The sequence below is a fragment of the Pieris rapae genome, chromosome 9 (assembly GCF_905147795.1).
Source record: "Pieris rapae chromosome 9, ilPieRapa1.1, whole genome shotgun sequence".
Taxonomy (NCBI): Eukaryota; Metazoa; Arthropoda; class Insecta; order Lepidoptera; family Pieridae; genus Pieris; species Pieris rapae.
The window spans coordinates 3,818,951-3,841,255 of NC_059517.1; the positions used below are offsets into that span (position 1 = coordinate 3,818,951).

The following is a 22,305-nucleotide window of genomic DNA, read 5'->3' on the forward strand; positions in this document are numbered from 1 at the left end:
TTCGTGACTAGTTGGATATAAACGCATTGTCTGTCAAAGATTTTCTCAAAAACATTTAATATTGGAAAGGTCAACAATATTTAATGCTTGTTGTATTGTCGAATTTATTTTATGAAAATAAATTCGAAATTGACATCAGAATTGCTAGCACATATAAATAAAATAATCATTTTCCCACAATGTAGAAAATTATTTTCCCTTACAGCATATTATGCGCAGACAGAGGGGATTCCAGGATAAACGAGGACGAAATCGAATTATATTTAAAATTAAATCTTTTTTGCGGATAGTATCTAAACACTCCAAACTTTTTTCATTTACAACTTTAGCTATATAATTAAAGTATCGTTTTCTTTAACTCTGCAATATCATGAAACCAAATAAAGTAGACTTGTTTTGCAATTAACACATCGTAAATTTTAGGTTTACGACATGTGGTCATGATGTCACAAACGGAGCTAAAACGTATGACTTGATAATTGTACCTTTATCTAAAGTTGTTCCAAAGGAACGCGATATAGGGTTGTTCGCTTGCAATCAATATAATATTCTTATACAGAACTACAGAATTTTTGTCAAAGAGTATGAGTAAAGTGTCAATGCTTTAGAAAGGACCGTTCTCGTAGCAAAAGCTTTGGGTCTCGACAGTTGAGCAAATAACACAAACATCATGCACATAGTATGTTATGGAACGTTTTAGACTTTGACTTGCGTCGAAGCATTTATAAACATTTTAAGGAATACATTGCAAGATAACTCTACCGAAATTTTTACGGTCAGAGATAAATATTCAGGCTAATGAATGTGTGAGTAGATTCATGTCTCTGTATAATTATTATTAATTATTTCAACCGATATGTAACCCGTAGTTGTGATAACGATGGACATAATTATTTATCAATTAGTTATTCATTAAATTATTTATTAATATATTGATTGAGCGCTCGTTATTGAAATTGGGAAAACATTTAATGATCTATATGACATCTGATTGCATTTATTTCCTTAATATTTTTTTACAAACGATGTGGTATTCTGCTTTCTCTGTCTAACACGTATCGGTTTTTGGACCAAAACCTGCTTTTTCATGATTTTCGCAAGTATAAATTTCCCAAACAAAAGTGAATTTTCGTTTATTATATTAACTGTGATAAGATACAAACACACGAAATCTATCGCCACAGACAGCTATTAGTCTTAAGTGTGCGACTCTTTCCGGTAATATTATTATGACAGGGTCACTATTATTAAAAAAAAAATCTTACCATATACCATAACACTTATGCATAAGACAATATATGAAAAACAATTTTATAGGTTTCTAGATTAACCTTAATACGTGTACTTATTCATTATACTTTACTATCTACACGGCGTAAATGGTAAAGTATTATTATCGATGTATAAATTGATATCTACCAAACCCTAATCAACAAATCAAACATTGATTTCCGTGATTCAAACAGGAATATTTATGGCACCCGAGGAAGTTTCACATGTAAAATATACTATTTGCTGATAAAGAGCCCTCGATATCTCCCCCTGGGGTATTGGACAATAGCGTGAGCCATTTCCACATTTCCCATTTAAATTTGTTCCCTTATCAAGGGGATGTTTAAGACATGCAAGGGGACATTGATGAGTCATCCTGTTACAATTGCAGACCAACGATTGCTTGCTTTCTTAGAAGCCCTGATTAACCTTTTGTTGCCGCCCCCGTGTATTCACAATATAATTGCGCTAATGACAAATGTAAGTAAAAAACGTATTGCTTATTTAAATTATTACAAACTAAAAATGGATACTTCATTGTCCATTTTTGTTTATTTTCAATTTGTGGAATTAATATTTGCTACGGTGAAGGAAAACATCGTATATAACCCATAAATAAAAATGTGACTACAAATTTAGGATGTGTTAGGTTCGTGCTGAACGCCTATTTGCCGATAATAATTAAAATTGATTAATGAAACAGGTGTATACAACACTCCATAGGGACTCAATAGAGAGTCTAACGCCCAAACCCAATAACCTGTCTCAATCCATTTTTCACCATCTGAGAAAGATTTCTTAATCTAATTATTGATGATGAATAAGTGTGCCAATCACCAATGGACGGATAGTAATAGCCATCTGTCGATACATGCTATGCATTGTAGGTCAGAACGGTGTATGTGGATAGACATTTGTATGAAAATGAGAGTTCAACTGTGCCAATATCTTAAGATTTTAACTTACAACAGTTTTCAAAATATTAAAAAAGCTATTTGATATGTTTTAAATATAGACATGTTTATTTTAATATTATTTGTACGGTTTTATGTACTTTATTTGGTTTATACTGATTATCAAATATGAGTGTAAACTCGGCAAAATGGAACGACAAAGAGCGAGATTGAATTCTATCCGTCGCCAAACATGGATTGTCTTCGTAGGGTTTGGTTATTGAGATTTGGTTATTCGGTCTGATCTCCGATTGTTTTCAATCTTAGTTTGTGGATTAATTGTTGGGTACGGGCGCTAGCTGGAAACTAAGACCACAAACAGGTGAAAAATATGAGAAGCAATTACTCTACTTTGTTATAGAACCGGGAGCAAACGGACAGAAGGCCAATGTGATGCTAAATGATACCGCTGCCCATACACCCTTTCAATGCCAGAGGACAAGCGAGTGCGTTGCCGGCCTTTTAAATTGATACGATAATGTGTTAGTTAGTTAGTTGTCATTTATAGAGAAGTTAAATTAATATTTCATGGAATGCAGTAGCAAATAAATTCTTTAACGAAGTCTTGGTTCATTCCTGGATAAACAATATTTAAATGCATAAGATAAATAATGAATCAAATGAACGCAGAAATGCGTTAGCCCCTCTAGGATTCTACATATTATAGGGTGAATTTAATTTTCAAGGTCTATCTAACGAACTTTGAGCTCTGTTAACCTTTGTAGGCGCTTGTATTATGTATGATTTATATAAGGTTATTAGAGAGCGTCGGCTAAAGCAATTATAAATGCCCTCAACCTTTGTATATTGTAAACTAAAAATGTATTAGTATAATCTCGACGTTCGTCGTTCCACAACTGAGCAGTTTTAAGGCAGCCGCTCACCACTACCATGTGGGTAATTCAAGAAAATTAGTGTACCAATTCTTAAAAGGCCGGCAATGCACTCGCGAGTGACACCCCTCTGGCATTGAGAGTGTCCATGGGTGGTTGTATCAAATAATATCAGGTGAGCCTACTGATATTGAGATTCTAGTTTTTCTTGGAAAGTGGTCTTAATGAATATCAATGAAAAACTAACATACAACTGTATTATTAACTCTAGAAACAAATAATTAGTAATATTAATGAAAATATTTTTTTGGCATTTTTAAAATACGATGTGGTAATGATGACATAAAAAAATCTCCACATAAACACTAATGTTTGAACCAAATGGTTGAACTAAAAGGGATTTAAGGATAAAAATAATAACAATAAATTCTGTATATTCATATTTACTTCGATCTACTTAACTCATTATTTACATATTTATACTTAATCTACGAAATGTACAACAATAAGCAACAGTTTAATTGAACAATAATAGACCTCGTATATAGATAATTTTCATTTTCCTATCAAGATGATAATATTATTAAAATTTAGTTCACAAAAGCGAAAAAATAATACGTTTATTAATTACCAATATAATTTCATATTAAAATTTTCTCCGTTTCCTAAGTAATACTATCATAAATAATCGCTATTCTATTTTAAACATTTTTAAATGATTTTAAAACTTTACATTATTTACAATATATTGAAGCGGTAATGCGGACATGAAAATCACAATAAACATGAAATGTCACAGATTTAAACATTTATATCGATTGAATAGAAATATATTAAAATTTATTTATTATTTCAATTTAAGATTTTTGTCTTTTTGTATGAACTGCCGAGTCTGCAATGTTCAATGATCATTATAAAATCCACTTCCGACAATGACGATACACTCCTCTTTTATTCATAAAAACTAAATTAATCAAACTTTTTATATTGTTTGGCGTTATTAATGGCCCATAGCGAGTTATAATCGTATACAGATGAAAATTATACCAAATCTTAATGTATTTCTACTGTGACGAACAAAAAATTGATACATAGTTTAGGTAAATTTGTATTTAGTTTTTATGAACATATAGTTTCAGGAATATAATGTAATTTAAACAAATATTACATGAATAACAATTAATAATAGACTTAGTAATTTAACACAATTAAAAATGTATATAATAGTGATTAAGAACTGATTGTCTGCATGGATATTCTTTCATTACTCGTCCTAGCGTACCTTAGCGGCATACTAAGGACCCTAACTTATTCGCTGTACTAATCGAATTAGGTTGGTTTCTCGTAATTTGGACTAAAATTTGAAAGTAACCGAATATTGCAGACTCGATACACAGAATGTCCGCTTAGCTTAAATTATAACCGTATCAAATTCAACATTCTAAGTCTCGGACTTATATATCTGATTCATGATAATTTATCAATCTAATGAGTAGTAGGTGATCAGCCTTATGTGCCTGACAGATCTCCTCAACTTTTTGGGTCTAAGGCAAGCCAGTTTTCTCACGATCTCCTTCACCAAATGTAAATGCGCAAAATAGGAAGAAAGTGTATGTATGTGAATCACACTCTGAAGCCTTGGTCAACATTGATCTCAACTTTTTATATCCATCCAAAATTGAAGTTTTATTAGTACTAGGACATTCATAACCATCGTCTATTCTATTGTCCCTGTATATTAAGAAATATTTTATTTTAATTTAATTATCCGTAAGCTTTGATTAAGTGACTAGTTATTAAACTGTTTATTTCACCAATATATTGTTTTCTTTGTTTTCAACTGCACTAGGTTAACGATCCTAAGAAAACGTTTAGCTTATAACAAAAAGCGAATAATCTGAAAATGAATACAAAGCTTCTCAGCTGCAATGTTTCTTTAGAGAATTAGTTATAAGTTATTTTCTTTAATAAATTAGATGTTTCTTTTTGGCATTACAGTAAAATATTATATATGTTTTGATATCTATTAAACAATTTACTGAGAAAAGAAATTATTACATCTCAAATTTTCCTCATGATATGTTATTAAGCTCTTGTGGTTATTAACCACTGATACCGAAATGAAAATTTATATCATTCATAATATAATCAAATTGTACATACGAGTGGCTTCTGGTCGAAAATGTTTCCAGAATAATTTACGTACCTATAATATTCAAGTGTTATTATTTGACATGACAATAATACAAATTAATAACAGCAATGAACAAATAGGCCTTTCAGATTGTCAGAAGAAAAATTAGAGAGATTTCACTGGTAAATAATGCTTCCAAAACATTTTACGCGTTTGTATATTTAAATGCATGTAAACATTAAAATAATTAAAAAGGTATAAACATTTCTACTTTATTGGTAATAATCAGGAAAAACAGTAATAATTTGGTTGTAAGCGCAGTTGGGTTCGCACAGCCAGCGGCTTGGACGCGATCGGCGCGAGAATTTTCAGCGAGTTCTCGAGACCGTGCATAGCCCTTCATCCTCTCCCCTTGAACACTTTCTTCGTTGCTCCGCCAGTAAACTGTAGCTATCGTCGCTAGACACTGCAACAAAGATATATTTAACATAGGCATCCCGTTATTTCATTTGTCCCTCCTTTCCGTAGGACGCGTTTTGGTCAAAGCTCTCCGGTGTCCAGATTAAGCATTCTGATAAACAAGCTAGGTCTGGGTATCCAGAGTTGCTCCCCTCACACTTTAAAATCGATTTTGGTTTAGTTTTTTGTAATTGTTTCTTTTTTGTAATGTTTGTTTTGTTTAAAAATTGTTTCTATTGATTTTTGTATGTGCTCTAAATGAATGTCATGTTTGCCTCTAATTGCTCATCACATTCAAAATTGTATTTTGTGTTTGTTTTTACCAATGTATCAGTGTGCCGAGCGTTGGCAATCTTTATCAATAAAAAAAACATATATATCTTTATATATATGTCGACATCACAGGAGAACGAAGAGCTGGCAGCTACCTCGCACAAAGAATTAGTCTAGCTATTCAAAGGAGGAACGCTGCCAGTATCTTCGGAACCTTGCCTAAAGGGACTCCTTTTAATAATATTTTTTAATAATTAAATTTTAAGGTTAGTTATTAGATATATTTTTATGTATTATGTTATTTCTGTATTAAATATGACTTTAATGATTAAGTTGTAAAATGAAATATTTAATAATTACATCTTTAACATAATACGTGCATTATGTAGAATGGTAACGGTAAAAGATTTTGACAAATTGTTTAGATTTTGGCTTTTATCCTTTTCGCGTTTGTATCGGAAAAAGACATGTTCGTTACAATTGTAGTAATTTTAGTAATAGAAGTACCTGGTATAATTAACATAGAGTTTTTCTACAAAGAAAGTATGTGTGTCTTACATGTGTATATTAATGAATACTTTACATAATGTAATAAATAGAATTTATACTGAATAGCAGTGAAAATAGTCTGGAGTTGATGTCTTAAGTTTCTATGAAGTACTATCACTAACTTCAGGGGAGTACGTGTACTAAACTACAAATTAATTACATACATACACAGACATTCGAACAAAATAAGATTTGGCCAAAAATCAATCTTCACTGATTATTAGATGAAAACAATATTAAAAAAAAACAATATTTTTAGAAACGAACATTTTAACGGTGTTTCTAAATTCAATTTCATTAAATTATTACTTTCGGTGTCTGTATGAATGTATAACTTAATTATATTTATGCAATAATGTTTGTAATAAATAATATGTATATGTCTATGTCTATGTCAATATTATGTATTGTTTATGTATGTGTACACTTTTAGAAAATAGTGTATTGGAAGTAGTGAAATGTATTTGTTTCTTTTTGAAAAAAATTGTGAGATAGAAAAAGTCCATGGACACGATGGCGGGGGAGTAGAGTAAATAATTAATTAAAAAAAAAAATAGTTTTAGATAAGGGATGATAATTTTGACAAGTTTTCCAAATATTTAGTTCGTAAATAACCGTTTAATAGATAACTTGTCGTTTGTCATTACGGATTTGCATAGTCCTAAATTATTTCATACTGTCATCAACAACTATGTATTTTCGTAGAGAGCGTCACCGTATAGATTATAATAATACAATTTCATTAAACGATCAACTCTATTCACTATATTAAGTGCCATATCATATTATATCGAAACAAGACACTCGGCACATAATATAAATTTATGTGTGTAAATTGTTTCGGCAATATTATTTTTCGTTATTCTTAACACAACAAACCCTAATTCTTTGAAAGCCTGACAGGTGTTTCTTACCCAATAATACAATACATTAAGAAAACCCATTATATTGAGAAATCTCGACATTATAAAAAATATTTGTTACGGAATGCACAGAGTGAACATTTTCAATTAAACTCAACATCCCATGGCGAAATTATTTTAAATCGTCCGGTATGAACAAAAAACTCAGATAAATAAAAGATAACAAATTTCATTATTGGAAAACGGATGAGAAAATTTTTCGAGATAAAATATTATTTCAGCTTATTAAAAGTGTGTTCTAAAGCGAAAATTAAGTTACTGTATGAATGTAACATTAAAGAATACAGGATAATATGTTTAATAGTAAAAAGTCTGCAACAACCTTATGTATCATTTGCTGTTGTATCTTATTTTCTAGCAGCTGCTAGAGAGCAGAGAGATAGAAATATTTTTAAAGAAGATTATGCTAAACGCATTTAAGTTCAGCAAATACGCTTTGATAAGAACGTGTTCTTAGGAATCACTTGCTATTGTAAACTCCATTGGGGCCCACATATAGAAAGTTTGTCAAATAGGCTCTGCAGTACTTGCAGGGAAAAAATACGTGCTCTTAGCGACAAAAATACAGGAACGTGCGTCTATTTGAATTGTTTTCATAGTATTATGTCGGACTTAGTATAAGATTATGCATCGACGGCCACCGAACACTTCTTGGAACTTCTTTCAGTGTGGAAAAATGAAGATTATTTTATAATAATCTTCTTTTTGAGCATTCTGATAAACGAGCTAGGTCTGGTTTTCCATTGTTGCTCACCTTACAACTTAAAATCGATTTTTGTAACTTTAATTGTTATGTTTATTATATTATCACTGTAACGATATAATGGTGTACGGCATATTTGCTTGTAGGTAAGTGCTTCTCACATTAAATTTCTATATTATGGTTCTTATACCAATGTATCAGTATGCCGATCGTTAGCAAGGTTTTAGCAATAAAATATAATTAACTTAATGTGGAGACAAACCGTGTGTATTAGCTATGTATTCATTATTTTCTGGTTTGTTTCACCTTGATAATACGTGTTTGCGTATTCCTTCAGTAATGTTAGCTTCACTGCATCTTGATGTTAGAGGTGAAACGATCGGTATTCTTATTTATATTTCATTTTTATAACAATAAATTACTTATGTAACGCGTGATGAAGAACATGATGTAATGGTTGCTCTTGTTGAACATTTTGTAAAAGAGCAGGCAATTTAAAAGAGTGACGGAGAGTTTATTGCCACTTGAACGTGCCCTTGATTTAAGAAGTGGCAGTAAATATAAATTTAGAACCATTATTTTTTTCTCTGTTCATAAGTATACATTTTTACCTATACACAGAAATTATAATTTGATTTTGTTTTAGAATAAATAAATTTAAACTGGAAATCAGGTGTACATATTATATAAATCACAATACATTACTAAATTGTGGAAATCATATTTGTAGGTGGATCTAAAAAAATTTAATGTTTTGTTCAGTCTACACATAATAGGTATACATTTAAAAAAGCTGAAATGAACGAACGAACATTGATATACGTTTGATCAAAAATTAGTGAAATTATTATTATACAAATAGATTATTCTAGAACAGGCTTCGTTTCATTAAATGAGGATCTAAATAGTTATAACATTTTCGATTATGATATAGTATTCCAACATTAGTATATAGACACTTTATTTTCGGTTTATATCAATAAAACTATACGTTATTATCGTTATTAGAGATACTAATTACTATTATTAGGTATATTTCGATTATAAAGAATAAAATCAAATTCAAGAAATCTTTGTAAATATGTATATCGATAAAGTCCAACATAATAATATCCTAAAACTTGGTTTATCTTATCTTCATGCCCTTGTAGAGAAACTTTTTAATTAACACTTATTATATTTAAAAATGTCATCGTCATTAAACTATTCCAATTATAATAAAGCTAAGTACGATAATTTCGACATATTTAATAAGAAAATACTAACTTTGAGTTTGAGGTCTCCTTTTCTAAAGTGCTTTGGTTTAACTTTGAATTCGAGCGCCAAACTCGTAGTCTCCAGGCCGTCCTCATGACTGTGATATTCTGGTGCCAGCACGGCTGCTGCGGGTGCTGGTTCTCCATTAATGTACCAGGAAAGCCGTGTCGCTGGCCTTGACCTTCCAGAAGTGCAATTTACTTGGACACGGTCACCAACGTGGTACCGCAGTTTTGAGCCAGTAATCACAGGACCGAATTCTGGGAGAGCTGAAAAATAAGAAAAATAGTATTGTCTTTTATTTACATAACTTTTACACATTTAAAGAAAAACACTTTTTTAACGGATTATAGATATGTATTATTATATTTAAACTTATAATTATTTGTACATAATTTTAAATTTAAACCGACGTTTCCATACCGATAAAGATCCCACAAACAAGGTAATAAAACAAACATCCAGCCTTCTTACTAAATATTCTAAAACACTATCACTAGATGTTAAATCCTTAGCAACAGCCTGTGTAAAACCTCCAAAAATGTATGGATTGCCAAAAATACACAAACTCAACAATCCTTTAAGACCAATAGTCAGTCATATCGACTCACCCACATACAAATTAGCCAAACACTTAGCATCAATATTATCCCCTCTCAGGGGGCACACTAGTGCTTATGTCAAGGACTCTTACCATTTTGTGGAAACATGTAGAGATCTCAAATTACTCCACAACGAAACTATGGTGAGTTTTGACGTTGAGTCACTATTTACAAACTTACCACTAAATGACTGCCTAGATATAATTTCAAAAAGACTTAAGGAACAGAACATGTCACCAGATTATGTAGATATTGTAAAACACTGTCTCACATCAGGGTACTTAATGTGGAAAGATGAGTTCTATGTGCAGGTTGATGGAGTAGCCATGGGTTCTCCGGTGTCACCTATAGTCGCTGACATCTTCATGGAGGACTTTGAGGAGAGAGCTTTGGCCAATGCCCCGGTTAAACCTAGACTGTACAAGAGATATGTCGATGACACATTTGTAGTACTCCCCAATGACAAAATATCTACATTTCTAGCGCATTTAAATTCAATACACAAGAACATTAAATTTACTGTTGAAAAAGAAAACAACAACTGTCTGCCCTTTTTGGACATTTTAATTATACGCAAAGCAGATGGCACACTAGGTCACACAATACACAGAAAGGCAACCCACACAGATAGGTACCTCAATGGTGAATCCCACCACCACCCGTCACAACTGCTCTCTGTCGGTAAATGTTTGTTTCAGAGAGCCCAACGTCTTTGTGATGCGGCCCACCTCAAGGAGGAACTACAGCATGTCAAACAGGTGCTACACCGAAACAAGTTGCGCATCCCCCGGCTGCATCACAGAAACAAAAACAACACAAACAGTTCCTCGCCAGCCAGCTTACCTGCCATATGTGAAGGGAGTTACAGATAGAATTAGCCGGGTCCTAAAACGAGCTTCCATTAATACAATTTTCAAGCCGCACAAGAAGATTCAGCAATTCCTAAGACCAATCAAAAGTAACACCCCATTGCAAGATGCAGGTATATACAAACTGGATTGCGACTGTGGCCTGTCTTACATAGGGCAAACTAAACGCAATATGTCCAGCAGACTCAAGGAACACATCGCGGACATAAGACATAGACGACACACAAAATCAGCAGTCTGTGAACACACACTAGATAGGCCTAATCACTACATACGCTTTGACCAACCGAAAGTACTTGCGAAAGAAAAAAGATTCTTCCCAAGATTGGTACGCGAAGCCATTGAAATCAAAAAACACGCCAATTTCAATAGAGATCCAATAATATCCAAATTAAAATCTCAAAATAAACAACCCGCGAAAATGGAAGACACCGTGAGCAATTTCTGCAAAAACCCTACATCTTTTAGTCGATACCAACTCCGGGGAAATAAATACAGATAACACAACATTTTCTGCAGCTGTAATACTTTTTGACATTTAACACCTTTGTCTTCAGTCACCGTGACCACGCACGCTGTAAAGCACGCGAAACGTCGGTTTAAATTTAAAATTATGTACAAATAATTATAAGTTTAAATATAATAATACATATCTATAATCCGTTAAAAAAGTGTTTTTCTTTAAATAAGAAAAATATTATGACACTGCTTTCAGGGAATACGATAACTGTCTGGTATCTGTATTGCAGAGATATAGAGGATATAGGATATATCCTTCTAGATAACATCGTACAAATTCAAAGTCAAAATTCATTTATTCATATAGGTAACATATGTTGTACACTTATAAATCTCTAAAAAAAAAAATTAAATGAATCTAATTTTACATTTACTGCCAGTTCTCAAATCAAGGGCGTAGAACGGAAAAGAAGAACTGGCAATAAACTCTCCGCCACTCTTTTTAATCGCCAAGTTTTTTTATACAATGTTTGTAAGGAGCTGCAACCACTACACCATGTTCCATATGACATATTGAGTAATAAAAAATAATAAAATAAATTAAAAACAAAGATTTGTCCTCTATCAGCAGGAGGCATGGTGAAATAGGAGCACGCACTTACATATTCTTAAAAGGTCGGCTATGCACTTGCAAGCCTACTGGCAGTTTAGCTTAGCATTAGATGTACCCGTTCGCCTTTTGTTCTATGGTATTTTAGTAATATAATAGTATAGTCGTATGTCCGTCTATATTTTTATGTCATTAGGCTGTATGGGATCTTGAGAAAATTTTCTGATACATTTCTCTCGACTGGTTTTGTTTTAAATTTTCTTCAGAAAGTTCTCGATGAAAATCCTGAAAACAAAATCTGATCGGTACTGATCAATCATTTAAACGGGCACCGTTTGCCTATTTATTTATGTTACATTCTTCCTTTCTTTTATATCGAAATATCTATATAATATATTTGTCATCAGACGTTTAGTCACGTAGACGTGAGAAAACATTTGCTATACATCTAATTTCAAACATTAAATTGTTTCTTGTTTCCCGTTCATTGGCGATTAACGATTCATGTTTATTAAAATTATTTGATCCTGATCATCTTGATATCGAATAAAGATATTTGTAGGTTCTATAGGAATATGTTATATTTCTGTTAGTCGTTTGATTAATATATTTTATACTGGTTTGAATGGTGACCACCATTCGTTGCGGACTGGCAGGGATTTTCAATGTAACATAAAAGTTTTGCTTTATTATTTTTACTTGAGATATTGTTCCAAAGCTCAAAGAATAAAAAATACTTTTCCTCCAGGTTTTATATTCACACTAAGAACAATTAAAGTGACTGAAAAGTGTGTTAAATACGTGTAATTACTTTTTTGCCAATTATAAAGTTAATATATTATGATATAACGAAGGACTATAGCATATATATAGACTTATAACTTTAAAATATTCAATAATCGGTATTTTAAAACGTATATTTTAAAAGAGGCGAATAGCAGTATATTTATTACAAATACTCTATGATTTATAATTCACAATTTCAATAATATCGCAATTACATTATTCATTCTTTTGTGCCATAACAGCGAAATGAACTTTAGCCGCAGGGTCAAAAACAAAAATCCATCAGCGCATTAACCACATTTGTTAGAATATTTATTTAATAATAATAGCCTTTATTCACATTCATTTACATTTAAACTAATTTCCATTTTAATCTTCATCTGTGAATGGACCAAGAAAAACCTAGGTAGGATCACAGACTCGATGGGATGACGAGATCAAAAGAAACTGCTGGTCCAAACTGAAGCCAAACAAACAAGATCGAGCCAAATGGACATCTTTGGAGAAAACATACCCCTTTTGGGGTTCTTGCCGGAGTAATTAACAGGAGTAATTTAAACTAAGGAATAGAATTAGATTTTTTTTGTATGTAACACCAACTAAGTTAACGTTCCCGTTGTACAATAATAAACCTTATTTATAACTTAGCAATTAGAAAATAAGGAACAAGCGATGTGTATTGGTCAGAGGAATCGTTCACATATATACAGATATCTAAAAGAAATACGAATAATCTTTATAGACCGTTAAAATGTATTTAAAAGAATTTTAATTACCAATTTATAATATGAACTAAGTTGGTAATTTCAAAAAAGACGAATTTAATTTAATTTTTAATTTTGTCTGTGCATATTTTTTTTGGAGCCATGATTTAGGATTTCTTCTCAAAGATATATATTAATTGTTGAATGCCTTGTGAAAGTATAATATTTCCAACTTACCAACTATGATCATATCTGAGTGGTCGGAGACTGTGGGGAACAAGGGTCTTTCACCAGAAACCTCACAGCGGTAACGGCCGCCCGTCTCCAATGCAGCAGGCGCCAACGTCACATTGGCACCATTTGGGCTTGAATCCTGGCATAATTAAGGCTTGATTAATAATCTAACGTATCGCTGACGTAATTTTGTGTAACCAGTCTTGACGCATCCTATAAACAAAACTATTAATCAAATTTTAATACACCATTTTTCTTATAACCAACCATCAAGATAGGACCCGAATAATCATTGCAGCAGTGCAGTTTCAGCAGGCTTTAAATATGAACACAACAATTATGGGACCCATTGTAACTATATTTAGCACTTTATAAAAGGAAAATAAATTAATAAAATTAAAGGTAATAGGTAAATGAGGTAATAATATTACTGGTAGTGGCGCGTACTTGAAACTGTGACAAATTGACAAGCTTGTTTTGGTTATGATTGGCATGCGACTCAGTACAGAGATGTCAGGTTTCATACTATGTTGAGGTCAGATCAATCAATGGAATTTAAATATGTTATAACTTAGAATACCTGATAATAAAGCAATTGATAGAGAGGGATGGCCTTTGATTCTATTATATTGTAGAACATTAAAAAACCGTAGCGCCTTCATAGTATGTCTCTTAGTCTTTACCAAATCGCGATTATAGATCTGTTTTAGACAAAAAAATAATCTAAAATATAATGAAACTGTGATCTAGACCGTTTCGCCACCGGTGAACACTGTAGTGTCATGCTCACTATTTGCTATATAACGAAGAGAATAAGCAATCACTGAACATACACTAAACACATGTTGAGCGACATAAAACAATACTTTTGAACTTGTATTGTCTACAAAGTTTTGAATAATTTTATAATACTTCTATATAATTGTTATTTATTTAATAACATTTCGTTACATTACAATATAAAAATTGAACATAGTAAAATGAAAAGGAGAGCAACTGGCGGCCTCATCGCTTTCGAGGGATCTCTTCCAGGCAGTTACCAGTTACCAGTTGTTGTTATACTAAAAATCTAATGTCATTTTACTTTTGAAATCACTTTTAGAGATCAGATACGTTATTAATTTCCATGCCACGGTAACACATGGTCTTTGAGAAGCGAAATTAAGTTTCACTACATTAAATAATAACACGTAATAAATTCAATAATTTTAGTGTTTTTATTAAATTTTAACACTTGCATTATTTTGTTATATGGAATAAACATATATACATATTTTGTGTCTACATTACAATTCCTTCAGTTTATATTGCTGTAAGGATTCATTGCATATTGCAAAGTTTCTACCATTGCAGTCAAATGCAGTCTGTGAAGTGGGAATTTTAATAGCATTTTCACCTAAGTTGTGGGACTTTTGCAAATAGTGAAGTTTTAACATAGCGGTAGAAACTAATTGCGGGAAAGGTAAAATAGGTTTTCATACGCAAGTGTTTACGCGCCCGCCTCTCCACCTGCTAATATCCGGGCCGAGTTTACTGTAAGCATACTGCTGATAAGGGTTTGCTAGCTCATTCATTGCGGACTCTGATTAGCGATGTAGATGTATTATACGCTGACATAATTTTGAACTATCGTCGTTAGATGAGAGAAGGTGTCGCGGACGATCGAATATTACTTTACCTATAGAGGTAATATTAAATGTTATCGGTTGTATTTATGAAAATCAAACAAACAAACAACGATTTTATGGGTACAAACTGTACCCATAAAATCAATATTAGTGCATGGCTTTAAATAAGGCACTGATACATCTCTTATCAACACAACACAAACTCATATGAAAGAAAAATACAAAATAAGCACTTTTGATAAAACAGTGTAGGTAAACGACGTCAAATAAATGACGTTTGTTTTTCATACATTTCATGTTTGATCACGTTTTTTGATTTAGAATATTGTATTATGATATGATATGATATGATATAAGTGCTATGCGAACTTTAGAACTATATAAAAGTATGAACGAAGTAGTTTTTCGAATAGAATTCGACTGATTTTGAAATTGAAACTGTCGGTAGAAGACTTGGAAACATTAAATATACCAACCTCAACATCGACGCCCGGTAAAAAGAATTTTCTTCTCGTCTCAATATCTCGTGGGACGTGTCTAAAGAATTCTTTGCCATCTTTGTACCACTTAACAGAATAAAGCACATCGGAAGGGCCAAGCTGCCACCTGCACGAGAGGGTTGGCCTCGTGCCCAAGGGAACGTGTGTGGGGACCCGGAGTTCCAGCAGTTCCAGACTTCGAACTGAATACTCTGAAAAAAAAAAAGAAATTTCTTACACACGTCAAAGGCTTGTTTTGGGGAATCCTCGGGGTTGCGAATTAAATATTAATTTTAAAAAGCTATTTACATATCTCACTAGCCCCAAATATTATTCTAAGTTAAACTAAATTCAATATAATAATAGAAAAACCTAATTCACTATTAAATAAATCTAATTTTAGCGTTACGTAGAAAAAATATAATATGCTTCATACGCCTATCATACATTTCACTTGTACATTCATATTTTTATTTGCCTGTAGGTAGTTATGAAGGCAAAAATCCATTAAACGGCACGTCAAATAATTTCCCATGTGACGGCATTCGTGGGCCGTAAAAGAGGCACTATTCTGCCGCCGAGATAGGGTTGCCACCCTGCATAATATTATTATTGTCCGTCTGCTCTTGTCAAAAGGGATTTGTTCCGTGGACTAGCTCGTAAATTGGGTTTTGCACTCAAGTTACGATTGCTACGCTTGTAGCCTATAAGTTCAGTTCTTTATCGTAGTAAAATATTGTATTAACTTTTCTTCGAAATACGGTTATGTCAATGTAACTATAATAACTTAGGTGCTATTATCATTTATTATTAATCGCAATTAGTTCATTTCTTAGAAAGCAGATTCTGGAAAAGGAACGAATCCCGGAACTAAATATGAACACAAAATAATAATTAATTAAGCTCTATAAGCATTTATGAATATTAAATTATTAAAAGTCAACTATCAATCTACTTTTTAAAACTTTTTTTTTAATTTGACAACCCTAACATGGCGGGTAATTTTACTTTACAAGCCGCGGGGAGCGCAAATGTAAGTAAATTGGTGAATAAAGTCTTCACCGCGAAAATATTATGAAGTATATCAATACTAGAATATTTTGCTAAATATATAAAGCTCTCAAGATCAGTAATTCAATTTTCCCATAGTTCATCCATCAGTTTACGATCCTGACACGCTTCCACGCGAAAAGTATTTTATAAATGATTAGACGGCTACTTAGAAAACTGTATGACAAACACCTATTTGGTTATTTGTAACTAATAATAAACTAAAAAAAATTCAGGACAGGAAGATTGTATTAAATACAAACATAATATCATAATTTGCTTAAAAGCTCGTATCCAATTATTAAGACAAATTACGAAAGATGCAAAGATTATTATTAATACAAAATGTAATCAGATTAAATTGTATTTGTGTTGTTATCTGTGCCTGCACTCGCCCCAAGACTCGGATTACAATTCTAGATTTCATTTTTATTCAATCCTGGAAACTGCATTTTCTCAAGAAAAATACTATGCAAACTAGATACGACTCTTGTATCCCGCACTGTATAAACATAGTTGTTTGTTTCTGCGTCGAATATATATTAGAAGAACGACGTCATATACTACGCTGATTTGTAACTAGAGACATTTCGATAAAACGTATTCGCAATGTAAATTTAAATTATAATGAATCACACTTAATAAAATTAAGTTATATAGCCTCGCTAATTTATAAAATAATAGTTTTATCGAGTATCTTTACAAATTACGATAGAAAAAAAGGTGAACGTTTTTGTAAGGATTCCGTTAAGGAAATGATAAGAAAAGAGTTAAACTAATTACTAAATGTTCCCTGACGTTAACGATAGTTAATTTTATTAGATTTATTATTTTAAGCTAGCTTTTTAATGAAATGATTCGATGTGGATTTTACAATATTATATACTATATCTAGTTACTTTGAAATATCGTAAAATATACAAGGTTTATAACGATGCATTACATTTATGCTACTTCTAATTAATTTGATACATTTGTTTTAAATATTGTTTGATGATTTGCTTTTTTAAAAGAGTACCGAGAGTTTTTTACGCCGGCTTTTTCTCTCTTTCTCTTTTTCCCTCTGTCTTCTTTGCCGATGAGTAGGGATGCCTACAGGTTTGAATTGATTGACGTGGAATAAGTGATACCTAGATGATCTTATGTTCCAAAATAAACGTGTTTTATTTTTTATTTATTTTATTTTATTTTATAAAATATTACTATTTTCAAACGAAATAATATCTATAACATGGCTAAATCACTTTCCGCAGACGAAAGTGTTCATTAGCTTGAGCACGCATTACGCCGCAACACCGCACTGCGCAGTAGGGAGTTATAAATTAAAAAAATCCCCAACAACGTTATAATCAGGGAGTAATACAATGTAACCTCTAGACCGTGCCGCGATGAAATATTTAAATTTGCACATTTATTACCGCAAAACTCCAATTTTTCTTTAACAAATTGAGTAATGTTTGAGGGCACCTCTATTTTTGCGTGTCGCAAAGTCGTTTGTGAAAATCGTATGAGAAATTACTTTGTATATGACTTTCTGTATTATATAATATAATGATCGCATAAGCTTTATTAGTATGTCATTATGATGCGTCAGCTTTCTCTTAGTTTGTAATGTTTATAAAAAGTTTACATTTATGGGAAAGAAAATATTTAATAGACGCGAATTTGTGATATTAAGGGCCTGTTTCACAATGTCCGGATAAGTTCCAAATAAGCTATTTGTTACTTATTGGTATGATAAATAGTATTTTTGCGTTTCACGACTGTCAGATAGCGCTATACGTCATGAAATTCGAAGTATCTTATTTGGAACTTTTATCTTTCGAATAATTTTGTGTTGCTATTTGGCACTTTATCCATACATTGTGAAACAGGCCCTAAAAGTTAATAATATTAAACTGGTAATAATTAAATAATAATAAAAGGGATAAGGCCGCCAGTTGCTTTTCATTATATTATGTTTAATTTTTTTTTCTTTTATGTAATGCAACGAAGAAGCAGTTCTTGTACTTTCCTCCCTGTCCACTAATAAATCTTCATAATGTTGATAGCAACGTTCTTTTCATGGTTTAGCTAACCATGCTATTGTAACGTAGACAGGATCGTGACACCAAGTGCTTAGAGGGTGATAAGACACGCCCTCGCCACTATGAGTCCTGTAGACAGCTTCAGAATCCTTAACACAACAGATACTGTCAAGAGAATAGACATTAATGAGCACTCTGTCATAATTGCATATTAGTTGTAGTAACGTCAAACTCAAACGATTGTGGTTAAATTAAAAACTAAGCTTGTGTCACCATGTAGAATATAATTTAAAATTATATTTAAGCTAAATGTCAACAAAAAACAACTGAAAATCTACAACTCTTAAGTGGATAATGAAGCGGACTCGTATGTGACAATTATACTCTTGTGCAATGGCAACAGAATATATATATTTAATATGTTGTGAAATAATTGAATTTTCAAATTTTATTAAATACCTGGTAAACCGTATTAAAACTTAATACAAAATTTTAATAACAAACCAAAGAGATATGACCCCATACTTCACGTATGAAACACAAACTTTTAAATCTTGTTAGTAATCTGACAAATATATAACTATAATAAAATATCTGACAACCAAGTAACAATTTTTACTTATAAAAGACCACCTTTTAAACCTTACCTGACCTTTCAAAATATTTCAAGATCATAATTAGCCAAATCGCTCCAGCCATTCTCGAGCTTAACCGAGACAAACGAACCGCAATTTTTAAATTTTTGACTGTCATTTTTCATTCCTCAATACAAACAGATAACAAATTTTTCTCATGGTGATAAACTATATTATTAATGTTACATTTTTAGCATAGCCATCATATTCACGTCAGAATTTAGCTGATAAACCACGTTTGCACTTTTGTGCTTTGAAATAAAAATCCTGGTAGTTGCTCGTTGAATATGTAATCGGTACCACTATGGGTATCAGGTGTATTGATGTTACGACTACTGACAAACATAATGTATTGTTTCAATACCCGGCTGCTATCCACAGTCGCATTCACCTATTTCCTATTTCCATTTCACGAAATATTCTAGTAAATCGCGAAGGTTTATTATGCCTTCGTGACCGAGCTTCTATGAGTCAATTTGTTCTGGATCACGTTTCGTTAAAAACATGCAAAATTGGTGAAACATGACGCTCCAAGGCGTTTAACATATTTGGTACTGCTTTTAAAAAGGTAGAGCGAAGGTTAAAATATCTGAGAATAAGTTTTGTAACAACATTTATAAAGTCTAATAAGAAAAGGCCTTTCCAATTTTAATTATATCTAGCTTAAATTAAAATAAACGTGGTATTTATTAATAATATGTAGTAAATGTAAATTTTAATACACAAATAAGTAACTTATTAAATTCGCGTGGGAGTCAAAATAAAAGACAGGAGGCGAAGTTTTGGAAGCTGAAACTCTATTTTATTTAAAGTTAACGTATTTTATAACATAAAAACCTTGACCCCAGTTCCGAAAATGATGAATAAAGTTGAGTATTTGTCTCATTACTGAGTACAATAATAGTGAACCCTGTTGTAAGTTAACAATGCCTTTGAGTACTTCGTACGTTTGCAAATTAGAATGCCCTAAATTAGCTTCCAAGAAGCAAGTATGATGAAAACAGTAAACTTGAGATATAGTTAAGAAACTTAATTTATCTCCGTCAAATATAGCATTTGTCACGTTATTGTGTAGAAATATGTTAATTGTAAACTTCTCTCAACTTTTACATTAAAAGTAATAAGTCAACTTTTTAATGTGCTACAAACAAACCGTACAATGGATCTTGAATTTTTTATAAGCTGAAATGGAGGGTAAACCTTAACTTCAATATAATCAGATCAAACAGTGGAGCTATAACCGTTGGTGTATTATATAATTATTTATATTTCTTCAATCTTGTTTCTTTAACTTGATTGATGTTATAAAACTCTTCTAAAGCGAATACGACAAACACAGTCGTCGTTTTCAGGGCCAACAATTCGATTTGATATACAATAATACATAATAAACCTTTATTTAAAATACATTGCAAACTTTAAATAATTTTATTTTACATCTAAATTAGGGTCCTTCAAGAATAGAGCGTACAAATTCTTAAAAGGCCGGCAACGCACTCGCGAGCCCGCTAGCATCGATAATGTACATGGGCGGCGGTATCACTTTACATCAGGTGAGCCTCCTGCCCGTTTGCCCACTGTTCTATAAAAAAAATATACATTAAACAAACATTTTGCAACCAATAACGGAAAATTATATGAACTCAGAATGTTTATCGAATCGAGGCTGTAAATGAAGAACAAACATGTTCCGTGTGAGTAAGCGTTTAATCTACACTTAATTGAGCCTCATGTGCGAACCGTTTACTCGCAATACCACTTGCGCCCAACACTAACCAGATGCCTCATACAATTGCCTTTCGGCATATTCCGATATGTTTACTCGTCCTTGATTTATAAATTGTATAACAAATGTGCGCCCTGAAAACCCAATAAATGATGTTTCAAGTGGCTATGGGAATAAAGAATTGTTTTATGAAACGATTACCTAATTTATTTGAACAATATTGTAAACGATAACTTGTTGATAAGTTATAAAACGTGGTATTATTATTTATATTATATTAGTTTTCGCGTGTACTGTTAAATAAACTTAAAGATATAAGTAACGGTTAATATTATTGTATCATCACATTTGATTGCTGCTGATCGAGCTATATACCTACATATACAGCTACTATATATTTTTGATGTGAAACATCTATAGCCGCACGTAAAACCGATTTCTGGCGAGGCGACGCATGCCGTGGCGACGCGTCGCCACACTATATGATATACAGTCTAAATGCAGTAGTAAATTTCACATTAAAAATATTTAATGAATATAATGTTTATTCAACAAATAGTCATCGTTATCTGAAAAAAAATCGTAATATTTTATTTTATCATTATAACATATTTATTTCCTATCACAGTCTGTTCTTTTCTGCATATTACTTTTAAAAAAATAATATCGATGTTTCACATCTGCCAGGCGTCCCGTGACGGCTCACATTTTATTTATTAAAATTAGAGATTCTTTAAGGATACTCTTTTAATTTTTGTTTTAATATTTTTTTTTATTAATTCTACTCTACAGCCATCGTGTCCAGGGACATTTTCTATCTCACATTTTTTTTCCAAAAAAATATTGAATAATTAAATAATTGAATTGTTGCAGCATCTTCAACATTAGAATATCACCACTCACAGTGTGATAAAAATCCAGAATCCTACGAAATATATTATTTGGAATCCTCGTAAAGTTTTTTGGCTTAATTAATAAAGCCTGCAATTAAAAAGAGTTCAACAAATACAGTTTTTATTTTGCGATGACGTGTTTCGCTCAGGTAGGTGAAAATTCTTCAAGACATTATCCGCAACCGCGCTGCACGCGATAAATTGAAAACTTACTTAGTGGAGCTTTAGTGAAGTTAGCCGTATAAGC

General features: G+C 32.0%; 1 protein-coding gene across 1 annotated transcript in view; it reads right to left on the reverse strand.

The window, feature by feature from the left end:
- Nucleotides 1–3,500: 3,500 nt before the first annotated feature.
- LOC110999738 overlaps nt 3,501–22,305 on the reverse strand; it is a 64,738-nt gene continuing 45,933 nt past the window's right edge. The window contains exons 3-6 of the mRNA XM_045629601.1: nt 15,725–15,939; nt 13,624–13,759; nt 9,366–9,625; nt 3,501–5,658 (exon numbers count right to left, since the gene is read on the reverse strand). Of these exons, the coding sequence (XP_045485557.1) occupies nt 5,440–5,658; nt 9,366–9,625; nt 13,624–13,759; nt 15,725–15,939 (830 nt within the window). The 3' untranslated portion in view covers nt 3,501–5,439. The remainder of the gene's footprint in view (nt 5,659–9,365; nt 9,626–13,623; nt 13,760–15,724; nt 15,940–22,305) is intronic.